This window comes from Oncorhynchus masou, chromosome 28, assembly GCF_036934945.1.
Source record: "Oncorhynchus masou masou isolate Uvic2021 chromosome 28, UVic_Omas_1.1, whole genome shotgun sequence".
NCBI classification, from domain to species: Eukaryota; Metazoa; Chordata; class Actinopteri; order Salmoniformes; family Salmonidae; genus Oncorhynchus; species Oncorhynchus masou.
In genome coordinates, this window is record NC_088239.1 from 25793599 (window position 1) to 25805225 (window position 11627).

Below are 11627 nucleotides of genomic sequence, written 5' to 3' on the forward strand. Positions count from 1 at the left end.
CGGTCGTGCGTGTCAACCAACCTGCTCAAATAGCTATTAGGTTTCCATAACCCACTTATGTGGATCCTCCCACTTATTTCGCAACGCTCACTTTCAGACACACTCCACGTATGCGGTTAGCTATATTTCTCGAATAGGATGCTGCTGAGCTGCCGAACAAGCTGCTTAGCCTAGCTGACTGAAGCTGGCCGTTTTTACATAATGTTATTTCAAATTAAATTTAGTCCAGATAGGTCTATTTCGACTCTTTTCAATTGAAATAAGCTCTTAGACTAATGCTCAAACAAAGCAGCATGTAAAACACACATTTCACCACTAAATGGTGTTAACTAAATGTTCTCTATCACAAAATAGACTAGGCTCTATTGCTTCCTCTTTGATCTCAAAAGTAGAACATTATTCTGTCAAAGGCAAAGAGAAAATGGAAGTAGCCCATGCATCTGAAGTTAAAATGTCTAAGTTGTTTTGGAATGAGACACATAAAACAATGTTCACTGGTGGTGGGTACCAATATCGATATGACCAAAGCTTATCATGATATCAGGTAAAAGAGCATACATGAATGTTCCTGCAGGCACAAAACTACCTCACAGCCTACTACGGGTTTCCCATTGTATTCAAACTTTTGGGGTAGGTTAGGCCCCAAGAACATTCACACATGCCCTACTGGGTGGGTCTCTGTTGAAGGTTGTAGTTCTTACAGACGGAAAACAACCCCAAACACATATCAAAAAGTACTCAGGAATTTTTCAAGAAATGCTGGACTGTTCTGGAGTGGCCAGTGTCGAGTCCATATATGAATCCCATTGAAAACCTATGCTGAGATCTGAAAACAGCGGGCCAAACTTCCAGTAGAAAGGTGCAGCAAAATCATTGACAGCTACAAGAAGCATTTGTCAGCAGATATCTTGGCCAAAGCCTGTGCAACCAAGTATTACTCTTGGGTGTAGGCAGAAACATCAGTATAATCTACCCTTATGCTATACTAACTACCCAGAAATAGATGTAGCAATATCAACAACATCTGAAGAACTAGATTTCATGGTATTCATTTATTCAGTTTGAAATGTGTAGTTGTAGATTACTTTACAGTGGAGTATGGCTGAAGTCAGTTGTGTTTTAATGCCTATTTATCCCTCACAGGCCATCAGCCTGGCATTTGTAGACATTTCTACCAGAGTAATGTCTTACACAGCTCTTAGATGAGCAAAGGGCCTTAACGGTGCATCTCCAGCAAACTCTTATTCTGGGTGCTTTTCTTGACTTCCTTTCAAGTGGTTCCTGCCTTCGTCATCAATGTCTTCTTTTGGCAGCCAACCTTCCAACCAAAAATAGTATTGCGTTGAAAAACAAAAACAAAACATTATGTCCTTCATTAGTTGATCTTCTCTAGTATGCTATCAATTTACAAATGTTTTACATCAGCAAATAGCCAAATAGCAGTTCAGTAGTTTGTTGACTTGCACTGGTTAGTGTGTTCTACATGTTCAGGTATGATTCTTTGATGATCGACAGTCACAGTAAGACACAAATAAAAACATTGTTGGCATTTCTTTAATAAACATATGACCCCCCCAAAAAGAAAAGAAAAAACATTTTAGTACAAAAAGTATTTTTTGAAGTTCGGTTACATGTCTCCTTTTGTTTTACAATGGCTATTGGCAAAGGGCTTGTGGAAATTAAAGTGAACATGGCCTTCCTCCAAGTCAATCAGTAGCTATCAGTTTTACTGCAGTCACCCATGTGCCACCAGTCTTTCAGGAGCCAATCCTCTTCAAAAACAAACCACCTTCAAGTCAGGAGCCCGATCAACTGAGCCCTCCTGGTTTCAACATATGCTTGGCCCAAAATAAAAAAACATTGGTAATTTTCTAAAAGTTGTGCAGATATAGCACTTAATTTCATACCTAAATCGTTCGCGCCTACTTTAGTCAGTAGTGCAAAACAGTTTGCTCGGTAGCAATTAAAAGAAAGGCTTGGGTACATATTTAAAAGCAATACCTAGCCTAGTAAATGTACACTCAAAAAAGGTAAAAGCTTAATTTAAAAGACAGTAGTAGAATACAAACAAAAAAACAATATGAAACGGTATGAGCAAAAAAAGCCCCCCCCCCCTATACAACCCCCCTTCTGCAATATACCCCACATTCCAGATACAGGAGGAATACAATGCTTTACACAGAGTTTTGTATTTATTATTACAAATCAAGTGTGCATTTCCAGATCCCTCTGGTCTAGCCTGAGAGGGTTTGGGCTCAGTTTCTTTTGAGTCCACAAGTCTGAGGTGTCCATCATACCCCGCCCATTCACTATGCCACAGCCAATCAGAAGGGGAGGTGTCGTCCTCGCATGGTTGCTGAGTTCACATGTGGGTTGAAGCCAAGGGGCATAGGTGGGGCCACAGCCTGGGAAGGGGAGCTCCAGGACTGGCCCGGAGGAGGGATGGGCGGGGGAGGGGTAGCATGGTTATAGAGGTGGATGCTGGTGGGGTTGGGCTTCCCTTCCACAGGCAAGGAGGGGCTGTGACTGTACTCAAAGCGATGGTCTTTGTCACCGCTGAACACCATGCTGCTAACACCTCCACCTCTGCCTGAAGGGAAGGGCTCCTGGAGTGAGGTGGCCAGGGACCCGGTAGCCGAGGACTGCTGAGTGCTGCTGCTGAACACTTCCCTCAGGTTGTGGGGGGGTAGGCCACCCCCCAACATGTGGCCCATGTAGCAGTCGCCAAAACCTACAGGAGGGAAGGGTGGAGGGGGTGGGCGGCTGTAGTCACCGCCATAGCTGGGTCCTTCTGTGCCAGGGTGGGGTGGGTAGTCTGGCTCCGGGAGCCTTCCTACCTCAACAGCTCCACCTGAGGTTGGCATAGGCAGCAGGTGGCCCGTCTTACGCGCCATCTTCTGCCGGTAGTCCAAGTCCTCACAGCGGGGAGGGGGCTCGGGTGGTTCAGGGGGTCTCTGGTCAGGGGGGAGGATGGGTCTGGAGGAAACTCCGCTCCCCTCGGACACTAAGGGGGAAAACACAAGACATGATGTTAGTTCAAAGCAAAGGGATAGTTCTCGTCCTACTTAGCAAGTTCGTATTCTACCATAGGGATATCCAAAATGAAAACCATTGTGTACAGAATTTGAGACAGATAATCCTACTGGATAGTCACAGCAGTGGAATACAAGTCTATACACATTATTTCTGCTTGCAAAAAATGAGGTAAAAAATATGTCACAATATTCTCTATGAGTAGTTACCTGGCGAGACAGGGATAGGCTCTGGGGCCTGCTTTGGCTCAGAGGGTGGCGGAGGAGGTCCTCCTGCTGGTGCGTTTGTGCCGTCTGTATCGCCAGCTTCCTGCCTCTGCTGGGCCTGGAGGAGCTGGGCCAGTAGCATGGTGACTGCCGTCTGGGTGGCTGCCGACGCCTCCCCATCAGGCTTACCCTGCGATGCCGACGAGGGATGTGGCGATGGGGGCTTGGGCATGGGGGGCGTGCGGGGTGCTCCACCTGACTGAGGGAGCTTGTGGGGCTTGAGTGGAGGGTGTGGCTCTGGAGGCCGGTCGGAGTCAGAGTGTTCTGGTGGCAGGACCTTGGAGAGCTGCTGTAGAGTCTCGGGGTTGACCTTGGCAATCTGGGCCGGGTTGACAGCGCTCTTGGACTGGCCGAGCAGGTTGAGGAGAACCGCCAGCTGTTCCTGGGTCAGCTGGGAGTTGGGAGCTTTTGAGTCTACGGGAGACAAAAAATATATATATAAGCAATTTACTAAAAAGTACCTCTTAATTCACTCCAAGTTGTTATTAGTCGTTGCAATATAAGCCATTAAAGTGAGTGTGTAACTGATAAGGTGAGGCCAGTAAGGAGGGGTGACTTTGCGGTACTAGACTAAAGGCCCATTCACTCACCCAGTAGGGCTGAGGCAGCCACAGGTTGGCCTTTGAGTCCCCCAGGCGGAGGGAAGCCCTGGGGGGTGTTGCTACGACTGTCGTCTCCCAGCCCCAGCTCCTTACGGGGAGCCTTGGAGGCTGACAGCTCCTCTGGCATCTGCTTCTGCCTCCGCCGCTTCTTACTCCACAACTCATGGCAGTCCTGCCACAGGGGGAGACTGGAGGAGAGAGATGGGAAGAGGACAGGAGACAAAATGGAAATAGGGAGATCAAAGGGTGGGTCATCACAAAAATGATATTCTACAGTAATGAATCACAGACTATGAAGTAAAACGTCTTTGGCCAAACGTACTCTGGTGGGGGCATCTTGGTTGGGTCCACGTCTTTGAGGAACTCACTGCTTAGCGCCGCCTCGGCAGCACAGCGCTTACTGGGGTCCAGCGCCAGCATGTGGTCAAACAGGTCCAGGGCAGAGGGTGGTATACTGACCAAAGAGAAAGATGAAGTGGTTAGTCAAACACAGCCCAAGGATAACAACATTCTTTTCATACACCAATGATGAGCCCAATTACTGAATTCAAACAAGCAGATCGACTCACAAAGCAAACTCTTCTCGCAACCGCCGCCGGTACTGTTTCTTTGGTTTCATGGTGTTGAAGTAGGGCAGCTTGATGACATCTGGCCACACAGCGGGGCAGGGGCTGCCACAGATTCGACTGGAAGGGAGAAAAGCCAAAGGCCAGAGTAAAATATGCCCTAACAAGAAGACTGTCCAATGAGATAGCTGAAGGTCTTTCAGACCGTTAAAAGGGATGCTGATTATAAGAAATTGAGGGGTTTATAGTACCCTTCTCCTCGGACCACAACGTACCTGATCAGCTCTAACTGGGCAAGCTCCTGATTGGCTTGGAAAATGGGCTTCTTTGTGAAAAGCTCCCCCAGAATGCACCTGATTTAAGACAAAAACAGGGTGAATGTATGATTCTCTTTATAGAACCACCTGTCCTCGGTTTAAGAATCATGAATATCAGCCAGTGAAACACCACACCTAATCAACTAAACGTAGCTGTGTCTCTTACCCGCAGCTCCACACATCAATGGCAGGTGTGTACCTCTCCTCCCCCAGTAAAAGCTCTGGGGGTCTGTACCACAGGGTGATCACCTTGTTGGTGTACGGTCGGCTACAAGACAGGGATAGAAAAATGCACAAGTATCAATAATATCATCATCATCCACAACAAAACACATTTGAGACCAATATGCTTGACGAAGCAAAACAGTCATAACTATTGGCAGCAATCAATTCTAAGCCATATCGGGACACTTACCTCTCCTCAGAGTTATAAAGTCGAGCCAGTCCAAAATCTGCCAGCTTTATTTGACCCCTGGCATAGAGAACAGAACACAGCATTAACGTGACTTCCGACTCTTTTCTGTCAGACAATTCTACTGATTCCGCAGCGGATATAAATTGTTTTTCCTTTTTGACTATCCTGGTCCCAGATCTGCTTGTGCTTTGGTGTGATAATGACCATAGGAGTTGGCAAGACAGCACCGACAGACCTGGGACCAGCAGGCTAGCTATCCTGAGCAGCACTCACTTGTTGTTAAGCAAGATGTTGGAGCACTTGATGTCCCTGTGCAGGAAATTCTTCTTGTGGCAGTAGTCGAGGCCCTCCAGCAGCTGCCTCATGAAGGACTTGATGTGGCTCTCGTTGAAGTGGACCAGGCCAGACTCCAGCAGCCCCATCAGGTCGTGGTCCATGTATTCAAACACCAGGTAGAACGCACCTGTAAAAGGAGAACAAATGCATGGAGAAACAATGTAGACACATGGTATGTATCCCAAATGGCACCCTATTCCCTATATAGGGCACTACTTTTGACTAGGGGTTCTCAAAGTGGGTTACCGCATCTAAAAATATTAAAACAATGAAAAATTATATATCAATATATATTTTTGTACATTTTGGCCAAGAGATCCATGGGATAAATTTAGGGGGTGTAATACAATGTAATATTATTAATCTACAATGTGTTCTTAATCCTGGGCAACATGGGCCTCGGAGGCTCACAGGGATATTTTGCAATTTAAGCTTTAAAACGGTTCAATGTTCCCTCTGCCTCAATGCAAAATGTGTAGAATTGGAGGATATTAGCTTGAACAGCTGCAAAATTCTCTCACAATGCAAAGAAGGGGGCCTTTAAAATATTCCTTCCTAGGGCCTGAGACCTGGTTCATTTCCCAGTGCACTGCCAAAGACATAACACTCCTTGTATGCTATTTTTTCTCACTACCTTCTTGCCCTTTGTGCTGTTGTCTGTGCCCAATAATGTTTGTACCATGTTTTTTGCTGCTAACATGTTGCTGTCGTGTGTTGCTGCCATGCTATGTTGTTGTCTTAGGTCTCTATGTAGTGTTGTGTCGTCTCTTGTTGTGATGTGTTTTATTTTTAATCCCAGGCCCCCGTCCCCACAGGAGGCCTTTAAGTAGGCCGTCATTGTAAATAAGAATGTGTCCTTAACTGACTTGCCTAGTTAAATATAAAAGGTTAAAAAGATTACTAATCTGATTGCTATCACAAAAGGGGACCCCGGCCATAAAAAGTTACAGAACCTCTGCCATAGGGCTCTGGTCAAAAGTAGTGCACTATGTAGGGAATGGAGTGCCATTTAGGATGCAGATTGATAATTCAGTGGGTTTGTCATATGGACCTTTGTCGTTCTTGAAGTCCAGGGCGTCCTCCTTGTCAGTGACTATCTCCTTCATGTTGATGATGCTCTTGTGGTTGAGTTGGCGGAGGATCTTGATCTCCCTGATGGCGGTGATAGGGAAGCCCTCCTTCTCATTGTCAAGGCGCACCTTCTTCAAGGCCACCATCTCAGCTACACCACAGGGATAGAGAAAGTAAAGGGCAGAGGATATTAGAAGATAACTTTTCATACATAATAGTTACCTTGGGCATAGAAAGACTCAAATATTAATTTAAGAGTTTGACAAACAGATTATTCTGTTTGGATAAAATGTTGATGGTAAAATAATACATCGTAAGCATTTAGTCATCCTCACCTGTATCTTTGTCTTTTGCCTTGTACACCTGGCCGTAGGTGCCTTCTCCTGTGATGCCGATGATCTCAAACTTGTCCACACACCGTTTCCCCCAATCGATCTCAGTCTCCTTGATCTCCCCAAAGCGTGGGCCGCAGATCCTGGTAGAAAGACAAACCAACCAACAAGAGTTTAGGTCAAGCAGTGGTTCTCAACCCCAGGCAGTAGAGCTTATTGAGGAGCATAGGCCATTGACGTGGTAGGGTGAGACATGGAAAGTCAAGGGGCCCAGACATACTTGGGCCTGCGGCGAAGTGTGGTCTTCTTCTCGTCATATGGGCTGTGAGGGGAGGAGGCACCTGTGGGTAGCTCGGGAGGAAGGGGCAGGTCGCTCAGGAGGTGGCGGGCCTTCTGACGCTCTGCAGGATTCTTCCCTGATAGCGATGGTAAGACGTCCTTCAAGCTGCACAGGGGAGGAAAATAAGATGAGAAGTCAGGCTATGGAAAGAGGGGGAGGCATGTATGAGTGTGAAAAAATGTATGAGTTCTCTTAATTATAAAAAAAACTCTTTATTATGTTTGATTACCTGTCTGCTCCAGCTAAGTGCTCGAGGATGTTCGGGGGCAGGTGTAGAGATGTCAGTGTAGAGGCAGTTGGGGCAGTGACTCGTTCTTTCTCTTTGCCCTGTCCAGATACTGGTACTTTCTTCTTGTCTCGTTGCACCGAGGGGACATCCTTTCCCTTCACATCTCTATCCTTGCTGGACTTGGGGGGCTCTGTGCTCCTCTTGGAGGACCTGTCTGCGGGGGACTGGGGCTGGCTCGACACAGGGGTCCTGGGGCCCTTCTTAGTGGCGTCGTTGGTCTTGGGGCTGGGTTGGTGGGAGCCTGCAGAGGGAACCTTGGTGGGAGTTGAGGTGCTACTGGAGCTCTTGGCCCGGGCAGCTGCCTCGGCAGCTTTGGCCTTCTTCTGCTTGCTGAGCTCGGCCGCCAGGCTGCTCTTGAAGGTCAGTGTGCTGGGGGAGAGGCTGGAGGGTCGGCTGCGGGAGCGAGAGTGGCGGTGGCGGCTGCGTGAGCGGGAGTGCCTCGAGGGGGAATACGGACTCCTGCTTCGAGACTTGCCAGATCGCCTGGAGAAAGGAGACACATGAATCTCTCATAGGAGAAAAGTTACCTTTAAAGAGCGACTGCTTTAAAAAGCAACAAATCCCATTGAAAATGGTCTGTGTGGCATCGATTAGTCAGAAACAGTTATTCTAGTGTCGAAAGTGACTACAAAGTGTAAGTAGGATCGTTTTGGTCATAAAGTCAGTATCCTCAACAAAAATAAAAAACGTTTGGAATATCCATGCATTTTAACAGGTAAATGAAGGCTGGATTTAGATCGAACAATGTCCATTTCTCCTCCAACAAGGGGTGAATAGCAGCTGTGATTGCTTTCTATCCAATAGCATAAACAGTGAGACAGACCCTTCAGCAGCTCTGTCTTTTGTTTACATAAGATAACACATCACACATTTTCTTTACTTGAGAAATACTGCCAACACCTTAGATGTCAAATTGCACAACAAACATCCTTGGCAAAAACAACAAAATTACAGATTTCTTGGAGTTCTTAGATTCATTATGGTTATTTTGAGGAAGTAAAATAGGCTTCCGCGTCTAGTGTCTCATGGTTGACTAATATCATTAACCAAATGCAGAGTCGGTCAGGAAACACACCAAGAATTAAATCCAATTTTTCTAATAAGCAACAGAAAAACATGTGCCAATTGGTACGCTGTGTCTCTTTAAATGTTCATACTGTCTAATAAGTGCTGTTTTAGCAGACTACTGGAATGGCAAATAAACAATTTCAGTGGCATTGAAGGCATCATTACAATCTGAATCACAATCTAGTAAAATAGTTGTACTAAATGAGTTTCACAAAGCTTTGCTCACTTGGGTGATCCAGATTCTGCCCTCAAATTTACATCAATGTCTCTCAGTATCACTAAATTAAAATAAAAAAAATACATTCATGCCATTATTATCTCCAAGAGATTTCATAAAGTGGAGGGTAACACCTATTAATAATTCGCTTTCAGGCAGTACAGTAACCTCTGATCAATTGCTTACCTTACGTCTGGACTTGGGCTCAGTGACTTTCGGTATGGACTTCGTGATCGCCGACGGGTACCGTAGGGACTTGAAGCAAGTTCTCCCTGTTCGAATGGACTATGTCGGCCATAACTTGGAGACCTGCGCCAATTGAATGGGCTCGTTGGAGACCGCTTTCTTTTGTTGCTCGAGTATGAACTGGGCGACTTTGAAACGTTGTAGGCACCATAGACCTCAGAATCTCGGCTGTAGTATGTTGAAGTAGGGGACAGCCTTTTGTTCCCATAACTGGGACTTCTTCTAGATATAAACTGGTTATTATAACTACCACTGGGAGACTGATATCCATAGGAATACGATTTCCCATGTGGGCTGTCTGCCTTGAAACCAGGACTTCTTCTGTAGGCCCCGAGTTCTTCACGGTCATCTCGGTATGATTGTGGTGCATCTCTGTATGCAGACGGGGGCTCCTTTTCAGAACGTGTCTTACTTTTGTGCCGTTTAGATTCCTTTTTGTCCAAAGACATGGGGGCCAAGGTTGTAGACGTCTTCTTGCCGTTACTGTCAATGTTTCTCGCACCGTCTCGGTTGTTTTTGGTGGCGCTCAGGCTACTACCACGAGATTTCGAAGTATCCCTCTCACGGCTCTGGCGTTCCTTTCTTTTCGGTTCCTTCTCTTGTCTATTCCTCTCGGACGAACCACTGATTTGTCCATCCTTCCTGAGATGCAATACAGCCCTGTCTCTTCGAGACCTTCTCTCTGGGGATGTCGGTCCGTTCATGCCTGTGAACTCAACTTCGCTAAGTCGGTCGACCAAAATAGTAGCATGCGGTTCTGGTTTCGGCGAAGGGCTCCCAGAAAAGCGTTCTGATTGGGAACTTACATCGTCATATTCCACTAAAGTCCGAAGTTCACCTCGTTCAAGAGTGCCTCTCCGTTCACTGTCTGGCTCATCTGGCATATGCCATTGTGTTTTCCCCCGAGCGTGACTGTGTTTCTTTCGGATAGATGACGACCGCCTCTTCTCCCGGTGTTTCTCTCGGTGCGGAGTAGCACCGCTTCCAGGTTTAACGTTACTGCGCCGCTCCTGTCTGGCACTTCTCTGTGTCGATGGGCTTCTTCCCCGACCCTCGCGAAACACCTCCGGGTTAGGCATTTATCAAAAATGTGATATATACTTTTGGTAATATTAGTTGTCTTTAGTGTTATGTTGCCACACAAAACATTTGCTACAAATTAGCTAGCAAGCTAAAGCTAACTAGCTCGTCACTAACTGGTAGTGAGCTATTCCAAGCGATAATCCATCGGATTCATCAACCAAGTCCATCCAATGTTTACCTCGAGATTAATTTCTGATAATACGAGAAAAATAAATCAAATAATTGGAATCCTGGTCTGCAATTCCAAAGATTTGCTAGCTGGCTAGCCAGAGCTAACTAGCTAGCAACTGTAGCTAACTAGCTAGCAACTGTAGCTAGCTAGGCAGTGTCTCGTAATTGCATTCCATTCCATGCTTAGTGTAGCAGGCCCAATGTCTCCTGTGCGAAAGGAAAGGTTTGAGGAATATCGCAGCTCACATCGGCTTTAAAAATATATCCCCAAAGTGCTGAAAATAATGAAAAAACATTCGCTTTTTAGGACAAACTTCTTTACGCTTGCCATCACACTCCAGTTTGGACTAACAAGGAAGTAGGTAGCTAACTAGCACGCAAACCGTAGCTTTCAAACTGAAGGCCTACTATTCCGCTGTTACGTCCAATGATGTGCAGATCAGTGTTTACGTCACTACCAAAGGAAAACTCCTGACACATAAGTTTCTCCACATTGGGAATGAAAATAGTCAAACATTAAGTAATTTTTAATTCCAAATATCTTACTGCGTTACCTTATTACCTATAGCCAGGCCAAAATATACAACCCCTAGGATGCGCCAAGAAGTGGTCACAGGTCGAGAGCCAATAACACTGAATGTGTTATTTTGGTTGGAGGAGGGGGGTATAGCCTACATGTCATTTGGGACAAACATATCAAACTATACTGAAAATATAAAACGCAAAATGCAACGATTAAATATTTGAGTTAAAGTTCATAAGGAAATCAGTCAATTGAAATTAAATAATTAGGCCCAGGCCCAATCAGAATGAGTTTGAAACATTTCTAGGATTTCTTTTTTTTTTTCAGCTCATGAAACCAGCACATTACATGTTGCATTTATATTTTTGTTCAGTATAGGTATTTTAATAACTAATCCATAGACGCTTGAATTCCGATTTTCGCCCGAGTCACCATTTGAGTGTCAGGGGGCTAGGCACAGGGAGGACCAGATTAGGCTACAATTATTATTCCTCACTAGTCAAGATTATTCAACGAAACACTGCATGAGTTGACTTCGTAATTAAGCATTTCACTAGGTCTACACCTGTTGTATTCGGCACATGTGCCTAATACAATTTGATTCAGCCAAAACGAATGTTGGAAAGAGAACATATCCCAATAATGGGTCATTTTAGTTTGCAATGTCTACTATGAATAATAATCCTTCTCACCCCCCCTTAATGATTTAGATGCACTATTGTAAAGTGGCTGTTCCACTGGATGTAAAATTC

The 11627-nt window shown here is 45.5% G+C and overlaps 1 protein-coding gene across 1 annotated transcript; it reads right to left on the reverse strand.

Moving 5' to 3' along the window:
- Positions 1–1536: 1536 nt before the first annotated feature.
- LOC135517420 (cyclin-dependent kinase 13-like) lies at positions 1537–10898 on the reverse strand. The gene is made up of 14 exons (XM_064941683.1): positions 9039–10898; positions 7508–8050; positions 7219–7383; positions 6942–7081; positions 6587–6757; positions 5473–5662; positions 5200–5256; positions 4951–5052; positions 4743–4820; positions 4471–4587; positions 4224–4355; positions 3890–4089; positions 3243–3713; positions 1537–3004 (listed from the first exon to the last, which is right to left on the reverse strand). Exons 1-14 carry the CDS (start codon positions 10175–10177, stop codon positions 2325–2327), a joined length of 4185 nt encoding a protein of 1394 aa, XP_064797755.1. The 5' UTR covers positions 10178–10898; the 3' UTR covers positions 1537–2324.
- Between the last annotated feature and the right edge of the window lie 729 nt (positions 10899–11627).

Excerpts from the sequence above, each read along its gene's own strand:
- LOC135517420 (XM_064941683.1), bottom strand. The coding sequence starts at position 10,177 with ATGCCTAACCCGGAGGTGTTTCGCGAGGGTCGGGGAAGAAGCCCATCG. Across the intron at positions 5,053-5,199 it reads CTTTATAACTCTGAGGAGAG|CCGACCGTACACCAACAAGG; the intron begins GTAAGTGTCCCG and ends CCTGTCTTGTAG. Across the intron at positions 4,090-4,223 it reads ACCAAGATGCCCCCACCAGA|TCTCCCCCTGTGGCAGGACT; the intron begins GTACGTTTGGCC and ends TCTCTCCTCCAG.